This window comes from Nelumbo lutea, chromosome 5, assembly GCF_056320005.1.
Source record: "Nelumbo lutea isolate HS-2025 chromosome 5, American lotus-T2T, whole genome shotgun sequence".
NCBI lineage: Eukaryota > Viridiplantae > Streptophyta > Magnoliopsida > Proteales > Nelumbonaceae > Nelumbo > Nelumbo lutea.
Window position 1 is genome coordinate 75,050,061 of NC_142688.1, and position 23,350 is coordinate 75,073,410.

At 36.0% G+C, this 23,350-nt stretch overlaps 1 protein-coding gene and 1 non-coding gene across 2 annotated transcripts; one reads left to right on the forward strand and one right to left on the reverse strand.

Annotated features, from left to right (window-relative positions):
- Positions 1-10,349: 10,349 nt before the first annotated feature.
- LOC148852949 (small nucleolar RNA R71) lies at positions 10,350-10,456 on the forward strand. Its single transcript, XR_016100050.1, has one exon. It is a non-coding gene; the product is annotated as a small nucleolar RNA R71 (small nucleolar RNA).
- An 11,582-nt stretch (positions 10,457-22,038) lies between these two features.
- Positions 22,039-22,781, reverse strand: LOC148852950 (basic form of pathogenesis-related protein 1-like). The gene has a single exon (XM_088946623.1). The coding sequence runs from the start codon at positions 22,740-22,742 to the stop codon at positions 22,254-22,256; it is 489 nt and encodes a 162-aa protein (XP_088802749.1). The 5' UTR covers positions 22,743-22,781; the 3' UTR covers positions 22,039-22,253.
- Between the last annotated feature and the right edge of the window lie 569 nt (positions 22,782-23,350).

Below are 23,350 nucleotides of genomic sequence, written 5' to 3' on the forward strand. Positions count from 1 at the left end.
TCTTATTCACTAAACATAGCCAGAGTCATTTAAGTGATAGATCTCAAAGCACTAGGGAGACAAGAACAAAAGGCATATTTGTGTATCTTAAATCAACCATAGTATTTTCCTATATTGAACAAAAAGAAAACTAATATTATTTAAATGAAGACCTCAAATTACAATTATACCAATTAATAGTTACAATATCTTGCAAAATTATAAGGGAAAGGAGAACAAGTTTGAAGGGCATGTATATAAACACATTTATACCAAAACAAAGAGGTGTTTGCTTTTTTCTCCTTTTGTTGAATCTTTTATATTTTCTTTTTATTCCATATCATTTTTACAAACGACCATAGATACTCCAACTCCCATCTAATTTCTCCTCCGACTACATGTATCTCCAAAAACAACAAACCCATTATCATCTCCCCTCTATTCTCTCCACATACCCATTAAAATAGGGTCCTACTTAGTAAGATTTGGTTTAGCAACTAACACTAGGACCAACCCAACTAACTAATACAACAATTTATAGTTCTGTACACTATTTCCATTTGATGTTAGCATTTACCTATTTAAAAACAAATGAGGATCAACCCAATCACCCATAAAAGTGACCTTTTTGACTAGTTTCAAAGTATAAAACCACTTAATTAATTAATGATTGCATAATTAAGTCATTCGTTACATAATTCTTCAATTAGTTAACTTAAAAAATAATAAGTTTTAATTCAATTTATTTCATTGACTTACTTAAAGTCATTACCTTAATTAATTATTTATTAGTTAACTTTATGTACACCTAACCTATATAGGGTTATTTAATTAGTTAATTCTATTTAGTTAATTTACTTTTATCGATTAAAGTAGAAAATTATTAAATAATTTTTTTAGTTACATTAATTAACTTAACAAATTTAGTTAACTTAGAAAATGATCATATAATTTAAAGCATTAGTTAAACATTAAGATAATTATATAATTAATTAACTAATTAAGTTAACAATGTAATAAAAATTATAGATAAAAAAATAATATGAATTAATAAAAATTATTTTAGTATTTTTTATTAATACAAGTTTTATTTAAAAATAAAATTAATACATGTTCATTAATAAAACAACAAAAGGCTAAAAATTAGTTTTAAAATTAAATCTTATTATTTAATATCCATTTAAATTTAATTATAAAAAATAAAATGGTACTACAAATTTGTTAATAAAATTAACAAAATTATTAGTTTTAAATTTAATTATTATTAGTTTAAAATTTCCTGATTCATTTAAAAATAACAAAAAATAATAATATAAATAAAAACTTGGTAAAAGTTAAAACAATTTGAAAAAATAAAACTAATAAAATTAGGAATGTCACAATGCTCCTTCCTTGTTAGAGTGCAACTTGGGTGGGTTGGGTTGAGTTGAGGGTCGACCCAAGCCCAACCCTATGTCTCAAACCTCGAGCTTTGGCTTGACACAATTCAATGTCAAGCCTTACCAAAGAAGCCCAACCTGCCAAATTTCTAGGTAGAATATATTGATAATATGTAGATATGTATAACATAAAATGTTGGGGAAGCTAAGACTAGGTCAGATTCGAGTTAACCGATGCCTTAACCCAAGCCAAACCTAAGCTGGAGTTAGCCCTGAGTATTTTGGCCCAAGCCCACCTTGAAGTTCAAAAACTCAAGACCAACCTGTGCAAAAGCTTTGGTTGAGTCGGGTCGAGTTTGGGTTAGGCTCACCCAAGTTGCATCCCTAGCTCCTTTTGCCTCCAATTTGTTTCACAAAACCTATGCATTACACAGTCCCCACTAGTAAATATAATAAACATATCTATGTATTTTTTCGAGCAGAAATGAGTTGAGTTGCGCCTAGGTTGGGTTAGGGTGAGTTCAAGTTAGGTTCAGTCAACTTGAGGCCTCAACCTAATCCCAACTCAAGTTCAAGTTGGACCCGAGTTTTTAGGACCAAGTCCAACCCACAACCCGAAATCTTAGGCACAACCTGTGCAAAAGCTTTGGTTGAGTCGGGTCGAGTTTAGGTTAGGCTCACCCAAGTTGCATCCCTAGCTCCTTTTGCCTCCAATTTGTTTCACAAAACCTATGCATTACACAGTCCCCACTAGTAAATATAATAAACATATCTATGTATTTTTTCGAGCAGAAACGAGTTGAGTTGCGCCTAGGTTGGGTTAGGGTGAGTTCAAGTTAGGTTCAGTCAACTTGAGGCCTCAACCTAATCCCAACTCAAGTTCAAGTTGGACCCGAGTTTTTAGGACCAAGTCCAACCCACAACCCGAAATCTTAGGCACAACCTGTGCAAAAACTTGGGTTGGACCTACCCAAGTTGACCCTAGCTACCAAGAACTCCATCGAGTCATTAGAAACGAAAGTCCCTCACATCATGCCACAACAAATGTGAAGAGCATGTTTAATCAAGGATATAACAAATATTTAAATGTCATAACACATCACATTTTAAGTAGTCAATGACTTTCTTCCTCAAAATAGAATTTGGTTAGCAGTTGGCATACATTCATGAACATGTTTGTCATCTATTGCACCAACATAATTTTGCAAGGAACATATACAATAAATATTTAAGTGCAATTTACTAGAAATTAAATTGTTATTAAACGAGGGGAGTGTATGGATTGTTACCTTAAATCATATTTTGTTCCATTGGTATTATACTCCTTTTATTGTGTTTATGTCTAAAATTACACTTGTCATGGAGTATTTTTTTCCACTCTTTCAACTATTGTACTTGATACAAACACTATCTACTATGTGTAAAGGGATGGTAATAAATTGGCCAATGCCTTTGCTAATTTGGCTTGTGATTTACAATATTTAGTGATTGTTAATTCCCTTATGTCCATAGCCTCTCAAATTCATAGGATTTTCATTGGTGATAGTTATGGGCTCCTTCTCATTCAAGCCTTCTGATTTTTCCTTGTTTGCAAATCAATTTATTGTTTTGTATACATTTATAACTCAAAAACTTGGTGTATAGATTTTTTAGAGCAGTAAGGTTTTTATGAAACCCTTATTGGTTTTATCTTTTTCATTATTTCAATAAAATTCACAATGGCCACCTCTCCATCAATAGTACAAACACTAATTTGCCTATCTACTTGTTGGTAACTTGACATAATCTCACTAATGTCCAATGCCCTCTTCTTTCAACCTTCCTACCTAATATTTGAACTAGAGATTTCCATAATGTCATTATTAGCATCATCACCTCCATTAAGGTAGTAAAACCAACTAGTAAGAGTTGTCCCCCAAATGTCACATCAAGAGGATTGTATTCTAAACAACCTATGGTGGGGAATATGTACAAGAGGAATATGCTTTATGCAGCAAATCAGATCAACAAATAAATGAGAACATAAAGGATTTGAGAATTTTATAAATTCTTTAAAAAACTACAACATTCTTATCATTTTTGTAATTGTTAAGACTTAAATGTTGAAAAATACATCAAAATGGATTTAAATTTGTTAAAGCATAGAAACATGCACATATATTCCAAATGCATATATGTATGCTAACATTTTAAGGTATCTCAAAGTGTAAGAAATGTTCTTTATACTTTTAGGAATGAGCCTCAAGGTTTTCACAACATGGCACTTGAACATTTGGAGATAGAACTGACACATAAGAAATATGACTTGATTCAACTCTTGTCACTCTCCCTTCCTAAAATGGGATATTCATTTCTAGATTGCAACATGAATCATGCTTAAGGTTTTCACTAGTCCTTTAATTTTTTTTTTTTTTTGAATGATAAAAAGGAAATTTTATTAACCTGAAAAAAGCCAGCACATCTCAAAAAGATAGCTCTCAAGTTGATAAACGAAATACATATCAGATATCAAGTTGTGAGGGAATCACAATTAAAAGGATGCAAATCAAGCGTGCTCTAGGCATTCTCAACAGAACCACTTCTGGTTTGATATTTCAGAGCAAATTCATCCCTATCTCCCTCCTTCTACCTTCCTTCAAGCCCCTTACATTTCGGAGAAAATTCATTCCAGAAAGTTTCCGGCACGGTACATGGTACCAAATTGAATGTGTTATATCTATTTGTCGTATCAAGGCCGTATCGTGCCCATATCATTGAGTATTGGTGCGTTTCGGCACTGTATCGACCGATACGCTACCAATACAATACAATTTTACTGTGGCGGAAATGCAAATAAAACTCCCTTTCAAAGAGGGTTTCTAAAGACTCAAATTCAGAAACCCTCTTTCTTTCCCAAACCCTTCAAAAAGCTTTTCTTAACCTTTTTAAAGACTCAAATCTCGTAAAAATTTGCCAAAACATCTATAAATTTGCAAGATTCAACAAGTTTTTCAAGGTTGTGAAAAAATGAGTGAAACTAAATATGTTTTTTCAAATTTCTTTTACATTTTCCGCCAATGTTAGAAAAGATAAGGGGAAAAAAAGTGGTTTGCCCCCTACCCCTTCGGCTGGGGGGCTTCAACAAAACACCCCTTTTAACAACTATTATACATTTTTATTTTCTTAATATAGAAGTTTTTTATTAAAGATGAAGAAAAAAATGAAATCCCCCTTCCTCCTTCCTCCTTCCTCCTCTTAAGGAACCTTATGCCTCTTAAATTTTGAACTATGCTTCACGCCTCTAGGTAGTGGAATGCCTCTATGATTTAAAACATTGATAATTTTCTTTTAATTTTTAGAAAAAAAATATGCAAAAAAAATTATTTCATCTATTATGTCCATAAATCCATTCAATTTTTTGTTACATATTTACTTTTCTTAATTTTAATTTAATTTTTGTAATAAAACATGCAAAATAATTATTTGAATAAAAATAATTAATTATTTAGCTTTTAGAAAATTAGAATAAAACATGCAAAAGAATTACTTGATCTATTATGTCCATAATTAGATAGTATGTTTCTATTCCCAACTTCCCGTTTATTGATTATAATATGTTTTTCATTAAACCCACTTAAATGTGTTATTTTTATGCATAAATAGCTCATTTATGTCTTATATTTAGTGATATTGATGTTTATTTATGATTTATTAGAGTATTTATAGCATTTTCATGTGTTTCCATGTGTATCTTAATTTTTCATCTGTATCCATGCGTATCCAAGGCGTATTCCGATATGTCTCTCAAATTTGCCTTTCCGATACGCATAGCATTTCCGATACTTTGAACCTTGGTTCTAGCTAAGTATCCTCATCTTCCTCCCCCTCCCCTACCTTCTCCCCAACTCCCAATGTCCACTCGATCTTGTCCAGTCCCTCCTCTTCTCCCCCTTCCTCGTCCCACCCCTTGTTTTTTTTGCTAGATTTTCTTCCTTATTCTTTCTCTCTTCTCTTTTATTTTTTTCAAACTTCTCAAATGATATTTTCGCAAAGCCTTCCCCACCCCAAAAAACTAAACCAGCAAACTTTGCTATCTCAACCTCCCTCTCCACTAATTTATTAATATTTACCTTCCTATTTTGTACTATTTCCATGACTTCTTGGTCCTTTGGTATTTGTTCTATTCTTTCTCTCTATCTATTCCTATCCTCTATCTTTGGAACTTCTCCCTCTTCCCCTTGCTTCTCTTCTTCTGGATTCTAAGGTTTGTTAGAGTGTCTTCTTTTTCTATTGTATACCTTGTTTTGAGCTCCACCTCCTCCCTCCTCTTCCTATTGTTTTCTTTTTTTTTTTTGTTGTTGTTTTCTATCTGTTATTAAGTTTACAAGGGATTATGACTTGCATTTTTTGAATCTCATAATTGGGATTATTTTGTTGCAAAGGATAATAAGGGGAGAACATTAATTCGAGGAGCCAATAGAGATGGTCTATATCATATCCCTTCGGAAGAAGTAGTAACAAAGTCTTCTCCTTCAACATATATTGGTGAATGTACTTCCATTTTGGGCTTGCACTTGTATCTTGGTCATGCTGTGTTACATGTGGTGCAGCAAGTATTATTCAAGTATGGTCTTGCTTATAGTAATGAGTGTTGTGGTTTGTAAGTCTATAACACCTATCAAATGCCATGTTAAAGTCTTATTCTCTACTAAGATTAAATCCTTTCGGTCAAATTGGCTTCCTCACCTATCCCATTCTCTTTTTGGGATGATGTCCTAGATTATGTTATTCTCTATGATTTTGGGTGTGCATGTTACTCTCTATTGAGACCATACAACACCATCAAGTTTGCCTACCACACTCCATATTGAAGATAATCCTACTGCTATGTCATCAGGAGCTGCCATGTCATCAGATAGATCTCCATCTACAGATAGATCTCCTTCTACAGATGTAATTCTATCCAAATTGAGATATAACTCAACTAACTAGATAGACCCTCTCAGATAAAGTTTAAATCTATGATAAACTCTACCTGATAAACTCTATATGATAGAGTTCAATATTATCTGACTCTCTCCAACTATTGTTGTACCCAAACTGTACTTCTTCATCTGTAAATACATAGGGTTCGAATAGTTCATTGATTCCATCGAACCATTCTCCATTTATTTGATCTTTCTATTTTCTGTTTTATTTCTTTAACTTGGTATCAGAGCTAGTTCTCATGGCTTCTTTCAATAGCTCGATAGGAGGAGAGATCAAAAACCTAGGGTTGTTGACACTACCATCTGCAACAGGCACGCTAGGTTCAATTCCAAATGTCTCTCACTATCTCCTATCAACTTGAATAGCGACAACTACCTGCTATGGCGAGCATAGCTTCTTCCCGTTCTTCATACTCACAAAATCATGGGTATCGTAGAAGGGAAGACTCCTGCTCCTCTTGAAGAAATTGATGGTCTTGAGGATCCATCAAGGAAGATTATCGACCTAGCATTCGAACACTAGTATCAACTAGATCAACTAGTACTCAGTTGGATCATTTCTTCACTTACTAAGGGTGTCCTAGCTCAGGTCATAGGTATGTCCTTGTCCTCTGAAGTGTGGAGTGCGTTGGAGGAGTCCTTTGCTTCCCACTCATGTTCCAGAGTCTTGCAATTAAAGAGACAACTCCAGAGTATCAATAAAGGTACTTTTTCTATTTTTGAATATATACAGAAGGCCAAAGGTACTGCTGACAACCTTTCTCTGCTATTTCTGAACCTGTCTCTCGACAAGATCTTGTTATGTGTATTTTGAGTGGACTTGGATCTGAATATGAGTCCATTATTACTACTATTGCTAATAGACCTAATTTTGATAGACTGAGAATTGTTGATGTTGTTGGCCAATTACTCAATAATGAGTCTTGGCTCAAAGAAAATCATTTTACTAAGTCTGATGATGGCGCTTCTGCCAATTTTGCTTCAAACAATAAAAGTAACTCACAACACTCTCAACAGTTGCGCAATAGTTCACAGCACGACAGAGGCAGAGGCGGCCGTGGGAACCAGAATGATGGTTCCGGAAGAGGTCATGGACGTAGCAATATTAACTGTCAGTTGGGCAACATCCCTGGCCATGGTGTTTGGAAGTGTAGACGCAAGCTTGATATCTCCTATCTTGGTCCAAATCGACAACCTACTCAGAATACCACACCAAATCCAGCTGCTACTTTTCACATCGGTTCTTCATCATAGTTTGATCCGGCTTGGTATCCGAACTCTGGAGCTACACACCACATCACGTCCGATCTAGACAATCTGCAAATTCGATCAGACTATGGAGGGTCTAACTAGGTAAAAGTTGGTAATGGCGCAGGTTTGGAAATTAATAATATTGGTTCTTCTGTAGTTTCTCATGATAAAAATAAATTTTATCTTAAGGATATTTATCATGTTCCCTCTATTCTAAAGAACCTACTTTCTGTCCGCAAATTTACCAAAGATAACAATGTTGTCTTTTAATGTCTTCCTTCATATTTTCTCTTGAAGAATCATATGGGGAAAGTTCTACTTTGCAGGCCCAGTAAAGGTGGACTTTATCATTTTCCCACTTCAACATCCATTCCTTCGTCTTCCAGCAGTATTGCATTTATTGGTGAGAAAGCATCAGTTCGAGTTTGGCATCATCGACTTGGGCATGCTTCAGTTAAAGTAGATTGACAAGTGTTGTCTCAGTTCAGTCTTCCTTATCATGGTTCATTTGATATTTCAATTTGTCATGCTTGTCAGTATTGAAGCACACAGGGATCACACCGGACATTTTCTCTACCAACGCTGGTATCTTATTGATCTTCTTCATCGTGTTGGGCTGGATGGTTCTAAACCTCTCTCTACTCCTATGGCGGCAATTACTAAACTCTCTAGACTTCATGGGTCTCCTCTCTCTGACCCTTCTCAATACAAGAGGATTGTGGGCAGACCGCAGTATCTTAGTCTTACTAGGCCTGACATCAGTTTTGCAGTCAATAAGGCCTGTCAGTTTTTACATAATTCCACTGGTGAACATTGGATAGTAGTAAAACGTATTCTTCGATACCTCAAATATACCCTAGATTATGCTTTGTTCTTCTCCTCTTAGTCCTCTTCCAGACTCTTGGCTTTTTCTGATGCTGATTGGGCAAAATGCCTTGATGACTGCTGGTCCACTAGCGGGTATTGTGTCTATCATGGTTCTCATCTAGTAAGTTGGAGTGCTAAGAAGCAACAAACTGTTGCTAGATCTAGTACAGAAGCAGAGTTTCAGTCCCTTGCCAATACTGCCACCAAATTAGTTTGGTTGTAGTCTCTCTTATAGGATCTTGGAGTTCGACTTCCATATGCTCCATCACTTTATTGTGATAATGTCGGAGCTTGTTACCTTGCAGCTCATCTGATCTTCCATGCTCGGACTCGTCATATCGAAGTCGACTCTCACTTCCTACGGGATCATATTCTCAAGAAAACTCTTCAACTCCATAATGTTTAATCCTTGCATTAGCTCGCTGACATTTTCACAAAACCATTGGCTTCCCCTCATTTTTCTTCTATTATGGACAAGTTGCATGTGCTTCCAATGCCCATTCGCTTGAGGGGGCGTATTGAGGGTAACCCTATTGCTATGTCATCAGGAGTTGCCAAATCATCAGATAGATCTCCTTCTACAGATGTAACTCTATCCAGATTGAGATATAACTCAACTAACTAGATCTAACTAGATAGACCCTATCAGATAGAGTTTAAATCTATGATAAACTCTATTAATAGAGTTCAATATTATCTTACTCTCTCCATCTATTGTTGTATCAAAACTGTATTTCTTCATTTATAAATACACAAGGTTCAAATCGTTCATTGATTCCATCGAATATTGATGACTTCATGCAGCCTCAGGTTGTGAATATATTTTGCGCTACTCTCATTGCCATGAGATTCCACAGTTGTGCAACAGGTCCTTTTCTCTTCATTTTGCACCAAGGGTCTCTATTTTTAAATATATATGATTTGTGTAGACAATATTCTCATCACAGGGTCATTAGCCACTTCCATAATTACTCCCATTAGTCACTTTCTGCCACTTTTTCTCTAAAGGATCCAAGTGAGATTCATTATTTTCTATGGGTGGAAGTTAACTTTATCGCTTAACTTAAACGAACCAAGCATGGATGCTTCAATTAAGTTATCTTAATTTTGTGGTGAGTCATTAATAGATGCTACTGAATATAGGAGCATAGTAGGTATCAGAGCATTGCTTTTGCCTCTGTCTTGTCATATTAGATTGGCTCACATGTAAACAAAATTGTTATATATTTTGAATATGGGTTCTTTGATTTTGAATTTTTTTTTTGTGCAAAATATCATTGGGAATCATTTTTTTACTGCTAACAGGTCCTTTTCTGTGGTGGTGTAATTGAGTTGAGGTCCAGTCAAGGTTCTGCTAGCATAGTAAATTGGCTGAAAATGTTTGTTCATTCTTTGTCCTAAAACAGCTCCTATAGCAAAATCACTCGCATCACACATCAATTCAAATGGGAGGGTCCAATCTGGTGCTACCATGATAGGTGCATGGATCAATTTGTCTTTCAAGATGTTGAAAGCATGAAGACATTCAGTTGAAAATTCAAAAGACACTTCTTTCTGAAGCAAGGTAGATAATGGCTTGGAAATTTTTGAGAAATCTTTAATAAACATTCTATAGAATCCGACATGTCCTAAGAAACTTCTCAAAGAACGAACAGATGTTGGGGTTGGCAATTTTTCAATTGCCTCCACCTTGGCCTTGTCGACTTCTATACCTCTTTGAGAGATCTTGTGTCCAAGCACTATGCCTTCTTGCACCATAAAATGACATTTCTCCCAATTTAACACAAGATGTGTTTATTTACATCTAGTAAGCACCTGTTCCAGATTATTCAAACATGCATCAAACGAAGAGCCAAAAACTGAAAAATCATTCATGAAGAAAGTCTGCACTTGCAGCCAAATGGGGAGGCCATGGTGAGGAACTCTCCTTAACAGCTCCTTGTATCGTTCCCATGACTCATATAAAGATTCCCCCTCTTGCTGGAAAAAAGTAGTGATGTCATTCCTCATTTTAGCAGTTTTAGAAGGGGGAAAATATTTAGAGAGAAAACGGCTGGCCATTTCGTCCCATGTGGCTATAGATCCTACCGGTAATGAGTTCAACCAAGCTTTGGCTTTATCCTTCAAAGAAAATGGGAATAACCTCAGCCGGATGGCATCATCACTTACCCCATTGTGTTTGAAGGTGTCACAGATTTCCAAGAAGTTAGCAATATGGGCATTCGGATCCTCATGGGCCATACCACAAAACTGAACCGTATTTTGTATCATTTGGATTATGGCCGGTTTAATTTCGAAGTTATTGGCAGCAATAGTTGGCCTGATAATGCTGGAGACAGTCCCGGTGAGGGTGGGCTTGGCATAATTCATCATAGTTCTTTGTTCAGCCATTTCTTGTGCTTCTTGTCTGACTTGCTTAGCAGCTCTCAAACGGACACAGAGAGTCCGTTCAATCTCCGGGTCGTAAAGGATCTCTTCCAGTTCAGGTCTGCTTGTCATAAACTGTTAAAGTCAAAGCAATAAAAATGCCAATATTCACAAAAGAAAATAAATAACTAATCCTATCACACTGAAAATGTAAAGTGAAGTATTGGAATACAAAACCTACATCCTATCATGAATAAATGAAGCCGATTATACGAAAAGCAGATTTAAACCAATCATCTTATTCAAGGTTCCTTTATCTACATCCATCGATTGCAACATCTGAATTCAGACCCAATTTAGATCTGAGTTCAGATCTACAAGTCTTTGGTATTGTTAGTCTAGAGAAATTAATAAATAATAATTCAGATCTGAGCTGGATATCTCATACACACTCATTGGTATACACTACAATATACATACATTAAGGTTGGAATCAATTCTATGATGCTTTAGGGCTGAAATCAGATCTGATATGAAAAAAATAATAATTTAAAATGATCTGAAATAAACTAAAGCCAATCCTGAGTTAGGCTTGGGTTAAAGATTTTAAACTCTACAATTGAAGCTCAAACCTGTATAGCTGATGCATATCAAACACTTGCTAAGACCTGAAAATTGGGTCTGCAATGTTTGGTATTGCAAGCTATTCGGTCCATACAACTTTTGTAGAAATCTGAAATCAGGTCTGCTAACTGTTGCACTATAGCAGCCCTGCTACAGATCTGAATGCTAATAGAAATACTTGGGAAGTGCTAATTTTTCTTAAATATCTGAGGCATAACAATTATTCAATCCAAACATACACCTCCTTAGCTAATGTAGCTCGGTTACAAGTGGGTAAAGCCAAGAATTCAGTCCACCCAGAATTCATAGTATGCTCTGTATCAGTTCAGTCCTCACATCATATCAACTGCATTTCAGATTTGAATTTCTCTCATTCCTTGCTATCCATTCACCCTTGAGGTAGGTTGGATGTATCATAGGGTGGATTGGGGTAGTGATGGCACCCAATTCACCTCAAACTTGCATCGGTTCAGATCTGAGTTCAGAGGAACTCAGATCTGAACTGTTGCAGATCTGCAATAGCAGAATTCAGATCTGAGTTCTGATCCGAATTCTCAATTGCTCCTCTGGTTGTTCAAAAGATCTCCCTTTTTTTTTCATTATATATATATATTTTTTTTTCTTTTTGTAATGAAAGAAAAGAATAATAAAATCTGAAACACAAGCAATTCTTTTCGGCTGAGTGCTGCAGATCTGAAATCTGTTGATCTGAGTGCCGAATGCAACTCAGATCTGCAACACTCATGTTTATGTGAATTTTTTCTTTTTTTTTTCTTTTTGAAGGGAACAACACCAAGATTGAATAGAAATCAAATATGCCTTTATTAAAATGAAACTGAAACCAAAAAAAGAAAGTAATCTACTTAAGAAAGAAGAAACATAACTACAGTAGTACAGCAGTTGCAGTCCAAGCTGAAATGAAAAAGTTAGCAAATTAACCCAACTATGAATGCAATGCTGAATGAGATCAGATTAAGAATGCTCAATGTTTCCTAATATTGTTTCTCTAATTCCCCGGCAACGGCGCCAAAAACTTGATGTGTTGCTCATTGTGACACTAGCAACTGCACTAGCCGTTCAAGTAATAAAGTAGTGAGTGAAGTATCGTTCCCACGAGGATTTAGGAAACAATTACCAATACTAAACTGAGCACTTCTTATCTGATCGACAAATAAATCAAAACTCTAATGAAAGCTAAGAAATCCTAAATTAAAATCTATCTAAATCATTGGTCCAATTGCCTTCAATTCAGGTTAGAAGAGTAAGCAGTAAATGTCAATCTCAGAATTCAGCAATCTATCAATTTGGATCATTCGAATGAATCATGATTGAGCCTTGGTTTGGTGAAACCCCAAGGTCATGAACAGCCTCTCTCAAGTGCATGTTCATCCTATGCGTGAGTGACGGTTCTTCTATCTCTAGCAAGAATCTAATCCCCATGCATGCATTTCTTCAAACACTTCTAAGGCATCAATTCAAATCTGAATTGATCACCAACTGAATTGTGCAAGTTATCTCTAACCTTGCACTCAATTCAGTTCTTGAATAGTAGATCTGAATTCCTAGAGTCTCTCTCAAGCACTCTAGGAATTCCAAGCTGTAGATTAATTCGCCCAATCTGAAAATTGCAGATCTGAATTCTCTTTCAAGCAATTCAGATCTTGCAATCTCAGATCTGAGAATTCAGATCTGAGTTTTGAAGGTTAGTTGGCCGAATTAATCTACAATCACACCCTTATTCAAGAAACTTCAAGTACAATGCATGACCATTTGAATGAATCAAAAAGAATTAGATTGCTGAACTGAAATTTTACAAGCTGAAATACATCAAGGAAGAATGGAAACAAGGAGAAAGAAGAAAGAACATATAACTAAGAAACTGAATTCAAATCAAAAGAGAATGAAACTACAAATGATTTATTACAAAAGATCTTTGAATCACAAACCCTCAATTCGAACTCACCTTCTTCTTCTAGCTTGCTTGTCTTGAACTTCCTTCAGCCCTTCTTCTTCTTCTTCCTTGCGCCTATCCTTCTTCTCTTCTCTTCTCTCAAGGTGGACGAACCTCTAAGAGTGGGAGAGCCTTCCTCTCAAGCAATTGAACAACTTTCTCCCCTCCTAGAGGCCTCCTTATATAGTTTTTCAAGGGGGCTCTTGCCCTTTCTGGAAGCCTCTAGAATGGGGTGTATTACACCCCTCATGAACCTTCTAGAGTGCTCCCTCCTTCTCTTCAAGAAACTCCTAGAAGTTGCCGCCCCTAACTCCCTTTGGGCTGCTATTTGGGCTACAACTTAGCTTGCTTTTGAGCTCAAGTGGGCTACACTCTAGGCTGTTATTTGGGCTAAAAATGGGTTGGGCCGAAATTTCCTTCTTGCTAGGCTTCTTCCCTTGGATTTTCCAAAGAGTTTCACTTGCTCTTCTTGGGCCGAATGAAATTCTCTTGCTCTCATGGCTGGGCCGAACTGAACTTGATAAATTTTTGGGTTTTCTTTTCTTGCTTTTGCCTTCTTTTTGTTGATTTGGCTCCCCCTGAAATCTTTCTTGCAATCAAGCTAAATTAAGGCAAAGATTTATAAAACCAGCATAAAATTTCATGCAAAAACCTCATAAAATATAGATAAATTGTAGGTTCATCAATTTTGTGCATATTTTACGTTGGCAACACATGCAATTAAGTTTTGAAAGCCTCAAATTTTGACATAAACATTTGGACCTTTTACAATATCTCAACCTACTACTTACTTTGATATGCGCTTTGACACTCCTGAACTTCGGGGTGGCAACTATAAGATATGGAATGAAGGAATCCCCCTTCATTTGGGGTGGATGGACATGGACTATGCTATAAGGAAAGATGAACCACCAGCTGTAACTGAACAAAGTACTCCTACTGAAATTGTGCTATATGAGCGATGGGAGAGATCCAATCGGCTTAGCGTAGTATTCATCAAGACAAAAATTATTACTAGTATTCGCGGTTCTGTCAAATAGTATGACAAAGTCTGTGACTTGCTGAAAGCCATTGATGATCAATTTGTCACTTCAGAGAAGGCCTTGGCAAGCACCCTAATCATGAAATTCTCTTCTCTCCGTCTTACAACTGTTAAGGGTGTACGTGAGCACATTATGCAAATGCGGGACATAGCATCTCGACTGAAAAAACTTGAGGTAGATTTATCAGAGTCCTTCCTGGTGCACTTCATTTTGAACACCCTTCCACAACAGTACGGGCCTTTTAATATCTCTTATAACACACATAAGCATAAATGGTCCATTAATGAATTAATGACCATGTGTGTTCAAGAAGAGGAGAGGCTTGTGATGGAATTGGGTGAAAGTGCAATGCTGGACACGATCAACGGGAAGAACAAAATTGACAAATCTCAGGCCACCACTTCTAAGGCTAATCAGAAGGGGAAAGGTAAAATACTACCCCAAGCTAATATTAAGAAGGAGAATAAGTGTTTCTTCTGCAAAAAGAATGGACACATAAAGAAACACTGTGTCAAGTTCAAGAAGTGGCTTTAGAAGAAAGGTAGTCTATCTTCATTTGTTTGTTATGAATCTAATATGGTTAATATTAATATTAACACATGGTGGATTGATTTTGGTTCTATAATCCATATTAACATGCACCCTAACTTTACGTAGTGGTTTTGTTTTAGTTTTAGAAATGACCTTTTATGTAACAAGTTTCTCATGAAACTTGATTTCTATTTCGAGACTTATGCCGTTTGGTTTTTCCTTTACTTTTAAAGACAATTCTTTTATTTTCTTTTATAAATCAAGTTGTGTTGGAAATGGTATTTTATCTTACGGTCTTTATCGTATTTACTTACAAAATGATGCTACTAGTAGTTCAATGCATGCTCATACTAGCACTAAGAGGTGTAATATTAATGAGGACTCTTCTATGTTATGGCACCGAAGATTAGGTCACATCTCTATAAATAGAATTAAGAGATTAGTAAATGATGAAGTACTTAGTACTCTTGATTATGCTGATTTCGAGACTTGTGTGGACTGCATCAAGGGTAAGTAGACAAACAAGTCTAAGAAGAGTGCCAAAAGGAGTTCAAACATATTAGAAATCATACATACTAGCATATGCTATCTAGACATGGATATGCCTGATCAGAAATATTTCATCACCTTTATCGACGATTACTCACAATACATGTATGTGTATTTGCTTCATAACAAGCATAAAGCATTGGATGCCTTCAAAATCTTTAAGGTAGAAGTAGAAAACCAACCCAGGAAGAAAATACAAATAGTGAGATCTGATAGAGGTGGTGAATATTATGGTAAGTACACTGAGAGTGGACAAGCACCTGATCATTTGCCAAGTTTCTTCAAGAACATGGGATTGTTGCCCAACACACTATGCCTAGATCTCCGGACCAGAATGGTGTTGCAGAGAGAAGGAGCCGAACACTGATAGACATGGTGAGGAGTATGCTTAGTAACTCCAATCTTCCTAAATTTTTGTGGACTGAAGCACTAAAGACGGTTGCGTATATATTGAACCGTGTTCCAACCAAGGCTATCCCAAAAACACCTTTTGAAGTACGAAAATGTTGGAAACTAAGTTTGCGACATATGCGTGTTTGGGGATGTCCGTCTGAGGTAAGAATATATAACCCACAAGAGAAAAAGCTGGACCCAAGGACGATTAGTGGTTTTTCCATTGGCTATGCTAAAACGTCTAAGGGTTATAGATTTTACTGTCCATCTCACTCTACTAGGATTGTGGAATCAAGAAACACCAAGTTTCTTGAAAATGACACGATTAGTGGGAGGGATCGGTTCAGGGACTTAATTCATGATCATGATCATACAGAAACTCAACTTTCCACGTTTTCAGATAGATTGGTAATAGTTCATAACACTCTTCAAGTTCAAATAAATGTTGAAGAACCAATCGCTGAAGTTCCACAAGTTGCTGAGAATCTTCCAATGGATCAACCAGTTTAGGAATTACCTCAAGTTCCTGAACAAATAGTTGAACCATGAGCTTCTTAAAGAGAAGATGGTCAAACATTAAGATGATCTACTCGTGAAAGGAAATCAACAGTTCCTAGTGATTATATAGTGTATCTACAAGAATCTGACATTGGAGCCGAAAATGATCCTGAAACGTTTTCACAAGCCATGAGTTGCAAAGAGTCTGATTCGTGGGATGATGCTATGAAGGAAGAAATGAATTCCATGAAAAGCAATGGAGTCTGGAATCTTGTGGAGTTACTTAATGGAGCGAAGGCCATTGGTTGTAAATGGGTCTTTAAGACCAAGAGAGATTCATTAGGGAACATTGAGAGATGCAAAGCAAGACTCGTTGCTAAGGGGTTCACTCAGAAAGAGGGAATCGATTACACGGAGACCTTCTCTCCTGTATCTAAGAATGATTCTCTTCATATAATTTTGGCATTAGTTGCACATTTCGACATTGAGTTGCATCAAATGGATGTGAAAACAACATTTCTTAATGGTGATCTAGAAGAGGAGGTTTACATGAAACAACCTGAAGGTTTCTCTTCTAGTGATGGTGAGCATTTGGTTTGTAAGCTTAAGAAATCCATATACGGTTTAAAACAAGCTTCCCTTCAATGGTATTTCAAATTCCATGAAGTAATTTCCTCATTTGGTTTTGTTGAAAACCCCATGGATCAATGTATATACCAGAAGGTCAGTGGGAGTAAAATTTGTTTTCTCGTTTTATATGTGGATGAAATTTTGCTTGCAACTAATGACAAGGGTATGTTGCATGAGGTGAAACAATTCCTCTCTAAAAACTTTGATATGAAAGATTTGGGTGAGGCATCTTATGTCATTGGCATCAAGATCCATAGAGATAGATCTCGTGGTGTTCTAGGTCTATCACAGGAAACCTATATCAACAAGGTTTTGGAGAAATTTCAGATGAAGGATTGTACACCAAGTGTTGCTTCTATAGTCAAGGGCGATAAGTTGAGTTTGAATCAATGCCCAAAGAATGACTTTGAGAGAGAATCCATGAAAAATATTCCATATGCTTCTACAGTTGGGAGCCTTATGTATACTCAAGTCTGTACAAGACCTGACATTGCATATGTAGTTGGGATATTAGGGCGATATCAAAGTAATCCAAGTATAAATCACTGGAGAGCTGCAAAGAAAGTCATGAGGTATCTCCAAGGAACTAAAAACTACATGATCATGTATAGACAGACAGACAACTTGGATGTGGTTGGCTATTCTGATGCAGACTTTGCTGGTTGTGTTGATTCTCGTAAATCAACATCTAGGTATATTTTTATTATGGCCGATGGAGCTGTCTCATGGAGAAGTGTTAAGCAAACTTTGACTGCCACTTCTACAATGGAAACCGAGTTCGTCTCTTGTTTTGATGCTACTCCGCATGGTGTATGGCTTAAGAGTTTCATTTCTGGGCTTAAAGTGGTGAATTCTATTTCTAGGCCTTTAAGGATTTTCTGCAACAACTCAACTGCTATTTATTTGGCTAAGAATAATAAGAGTGGGAGTCGAAGCAAACATATTGACATTAAGCACTTAGCCATTAGAGAACATGTTAAAGAAAAGAAAGTGGTCATTGGGCATATCATCAGTGAGTTGATGATTGCCAATCCTTTGACTAAGGGCATGCCACCATTGAAATTCAAGGATTATGTAGAAAGAATGGGACTTGTTTCTACTTTGTAATTGTATATATACATTCAGATTATTGATGAAACTCTTATATATGTTTAGATGTTTTCTCATATTTGTGTGCACTTTAAATTATTTGAGAAAATATACTTTATTCTAGACCTAGAATAAACATAAGGTTTATTCATTAAGTGTTGTTACCACATGAAGAACTTGGGAAGTAAAATACATTGTAATACATAGTTGATATTACTCGCACCTAGAGGACCTATCACTATGATTCGTGTATTTTGTTTTCTCATGAAGGTTATTAGTTAACATTTGCACCAAGTGGGAGAATGTAACGTTTTTATGTTACATTTGCACCAATTAATAACATTATTGTAGTGCAACATGTAACGTGAAAACGTTACATAATTGTGGGGCAAATGATGGCAGGTAATGGCAGTAATGCAAAATTAAGTTTCAATCTCTTCTTTCTAAAGCTGTTTTGATGGTAGATGGCTATATAAGCCCATTATTTTGGTCCTCTCACTACTCTCTTCTGCTCACTTACACCATCTAAAATAAAGAGGAAAAGTGAGAGAAAAGGTATCTTGCCAAGCACCAAGACAATGGTTGGAGGAAAGCCTTAATTTTGTTTTCTTTATCGAATGTTTAGAAACATGTATTGGGAATATATATATATATATATATATATATATATATATATATTACTTTTAAGAAGAAGTTGAGAAGATGAAAGGACTTTGAATGTAAAAATAATCTTGCTCAATAAAAGCTTAAGCTTCCTTACCAGAATTCTAACAACTGTTTTATATATAGCATTGCACATGTTGATGGGTCCAAAGTAGTCAGTTGATTGACAATCACGCCTATTAGGTATTAAGGTAAGATATTATGTATCTTGTTTCCATAAATTTTCTTCCTATCATTCCATGTCTTACCTATGTTTCTTCTCTACCTTAGCTCCAATGGAGGTGAATCTATTGAAATACAAATTTTGATAAAAATGTGAAAAAAAAAATAGAGAAGGGGCTTGTTGTTTAATCTTTTAAGAGTAAGAAACCTACACCCTTGTTAAACCACTCCTATTAAAAGAGATAGACTTTTTCAATGATTCAGGTCGTGTTCAATATCACTGGTGTTTCTACTCAAAACCTTTTGGATTGATCAATACAAATTGGTGAGAGATATGTATTATCACATCACATGTAAGAGTTATTTAATTCAACTTAAATGTTAGACTCCATCACTTGTAGAGCAAAAAACACCAATTTGATGTTTCTAGAAATAGCTTCTCACGAATATATTCATTTTAAGGTACTAGTGTGAGGGCACATGCTATGCACCTATGGAATAAGATGAACTAACATTATAGAATCAAATTTCATTTTTTATGACCATCACCAAAACCAAGGCAAATATCCTTGGGTATAGATGTTTATTTTAACTATAAATAGCCTCAAATAATTATTGTATGCCAATTTATATTGATCAACACAAAACTTCTAGGTAAAAATAACAATGATACCAAAATCAATATATACCTCCAGTTTTTCAAAAATATTAAATTGATCAGTTCAGTTAATCGAATTCTTTTGTTTGGTTCAATTTTTTTTTTTTTTTTGGTTTTTTCAGTTTTTGATAACCACTCCCTAAGTGGGGTAATGTGTGTTGAAGGGTGTTTTTGGAAGAAGAGTATCTAGAATTTGTCATGTGAAAAGATTAATGTACGTTTAAGACTTATAATTAACAAAATATTGAACCAAATGTTCTAATGCCTATTAAAGACCTTACGTGGTCTTCAGCATTCAGATATAAGGGTTGCTGAACAAGGCCTTGGTAAGATCATAGGCAAAGCATTTGTCTTTTGGTTTCACGCTTTGAAGATTGCAAACTGAGATTTCTTTGGCTTCACTCTTTGGGCTAAGATAGTATAGGATTTAAATGATGTTCTGTTTGAGCCTGTCAGCTAACACAACTTATAACCTTCTTTTTCTTTTAATACAATTTTTATTTGACCTTAAAAAAGTTTCTATAAAACCATCTTCTTCTTCCTTTTGAATCGATTAGTAACTATGTTCATCTCTCACTTTTGTGGATACCAGTATTTGTTTACGTGCTTTGCATGTGACAAATTTTGTGATGATGATAGTATATATTATATTTTCATTTTTTTTTTGCAATTTTTTTATATTTCTACATCTATAAAAAGTATTCTTATTTATCAAATTTATTATGGTTCATTAATAAAATTAAGAAAATTAATAACTATTATCAGTTACCTTTGTCAGAATTTTATTTGAATTCTTGTTACCTTTGCAAGAATTAATTTCTATATGATAATCGAATTTCAACTCCTTCAACCAATGAAAACCTTACGATAAATTGTTATAAAAAATATCACTCGCTCTTGCAAATATCTTGTCATCCAACGATATGGGCTTTAAGGCAACTGAAATGTGAAATTAACCCACCATATGGTAGGAATAAAAAAGAGAAAACCATCTCCTATCTTAATGATCAAGAACTGAACCAATGAAAATAGGTTAAAAAAACAAGAAAATAGTTTAAAGAATAAATTGCTCATCCATTTGCAAGTTGGAAATCTCTTCTTGGTGGCTAATGTGGCCCAGCATTGGCTATTGAGAACTAAGATGTACTTTAAGGTTTTTTTTTAATATAAATAAATAAAAGGGTAAATTGCTAAAACCTCCCGTAAAATTTTTTATTATTGTTGAACCCCCCTATAAAGTTTGTTAAATGCAATCACCTCACATGAACTTTTTGGCACAATTACAAATAGACCCTTGGCTAGAATCTTCTAACAAAAAAAGCACAAAAATGTCCAAAATACCCATTGTTGTATTTGTACTCCATCCAAACTAAACCTAATACACTACACGAGTAATTAAGGCCTGGTGCATGCATGTAGGGAGTTCAGATCAGCTGCCTATACCAGTCGTTGCAACTCCACATCGGGAGCATCTTGGATTTTAATCTCATAAGAGATTAAATCCAATGGGTTTGATTGGTCAATTACATGAGAAATTGCACCTGCACACTTGGTTGAAAAATCAGTTTTTCTCTTACAAAAAAAAAAAAAAGAAAACCAGTTTTGAACTTGTCCCACATTGGATAATTACAAGGTTTGTTTTTACACTCCTTAGAATTAGTAGAGGAGAGTATGGGGATTCGATACCGCGCAACGCGCACACACGCGTGTGCGCACGTGTATGTGGCGCAATGAGGCGCTTTAGAGGCGCACTTTGCTCGCACTTCGCGTGGCTCGTGATGAGCAGCTCTGGTTTTAGTGCATTGATGACCGTTGATCACCGTTGATGAGATCAACGGTCACGATTCGATCGGGTGTGATCAAGAGGCAAAATTCAAAGTTAACAGTCACCAATTGTTAACAACTTTTTAAACAATCACAATGTTTGAAATTGTGACTGTTCAATGTGCCTTCTCTAAACCAGCACCTACCTTTTCCTCATACCTCTTCACAAATTATTTAAGGAGCATGAATCACACTCCAAAACACACAATTTCGAAATTCACTATCTCTCTCTCTCTCTCAGTCCGGTTTGCTACAGTCTCACAGAAGGTTTCTTTGGAGACTCTTCAATTTTGCTGGTTGTAGATTCTCGCCCAAAGCTCTGTTGTATCCTGGGAACGAATTTGCCTATAACCCAACAGCTAACTCAGTAAAACTGAGTGGGGGCAAATAACGTTCTAAAGACAGTGTCTTCAGACGTGCCTAAGAGCTTCTCCTCCTAAGTTACAGTGACCCCGTCTTCCCCAACAGCATCTCCCATGAAGGATGATGCATCAACTTTCTTGTCTCTCTGTTTTTTGTTTTAGTTTTATAAAAAAAAAAAACAAAAAAAAGAAACCTTACAATTCTATTTCAAATTCAAACAAGCTGTAAAAATAGCATTTCAAATTGAAGAGAAAGTGATAACAAGCCAGAAACGTACGACATTTATTAATTATATATATATATATAGCATAATCATCATTAGCTAGTTTTCATGGAATAATGCTTATTGATGAAAGCCAAACGACTCGATTACTAGAGATCTAGGTATACCGGGTGACGTGAAACCCAGCTTATTTACGTGATATATATTAAGTAGGCCATTTCAAGTTTCAAGTTGGAAGAACTCTAGTAAGGCCGTTGCCCTACATAGTTGCCTGGAGGGTCATAGCTGCAGATGACGAAGTCCCATCCGCTGTTGCAATGAACTTTGGCACACCCAAGACGCACAGAGTCACTCCAAACCACCTGCGTGTAGTGGAGGCACTGACCCCCCGCGCATGAGTTGGAGCTGTAATCGTAGTACTGTTTTTCACCCACCCACAGCTCCACTGCTGCAGTCCCCGACAAGGAAGGCGTCCCCGTGGCAAGGTTCTCCCCGTAGGGTCCGCCAGAGTGCACCATGGCACAGTCACCAACCCTCTCATTGGCATAAGCTTGGGCATAGGCCGCTACGTTATCATCCCATGTCAAAGGCCCAACACCCACATCGGCACGAGCTGCGTTGTGGGCGTTGAGATAATCTTCTGGGGCGTCTTGAGCTAGGCAGACATGGAGCCAGGCTATGGCGCCGATGGAAACGAAGAAAAGAGCTGATTTAGGCTTGCAGAAGACCATGATCGATCTGCTTAATTCTGCAGTGTTTAGTTTGTGATGGTTGATGAGAAGAGATGGGCAGATATGGAGGTATTTATAGCCCAAATTAAGGAGAGAGAGAGAGAGAGAGGATGAAGTGTCATGCTAGACGTAGAAGAATAACGTAATGATAATGAGAATATAAGAGTATCATACTGCACGCGCCCGTAGCTGACGTATAGATATTTAAAAAATGAGAAGGAAGAGAGATATTTAATTAATTTATCTGTGACAATGATCTGGTGAATAACAGAACCACGCCACAGAATTTATTAAGGAGAGAAAGAGAGATAGAAAGAGAATTTGACCGGATCAATTAGTTGTAGTTATATATATATTTTTTTGAAACAGTATTTACATCTACCTACTCGTGCACGCGCGGGTGTGATGGAACCTCGCGTCTACTTTGAAGGAGGCCAAGACAGTATTATATATACTACAGAATGACCACCCCATACATATGCAAGGCCTGTATTTTTGATAAATTGTGCTTGAAACCCATTATTATGTCGTAAATTTAGGTTATTTTTTTATTTGATATTTTTTTATATATAGATTTGTTAGAGAGTAAATTAGATTTTATTTCTAAA

What these genes read in the sequence shown, in the direction of transcription:
- LOC148852950 (XM_088946623.1), bottom strand. Translation starts at nt 22,742, where the DNA reads ATGGTCTTCTGCAAGCCTAAATCAGCTCTTTTCTTCGTTTCCATCGGC.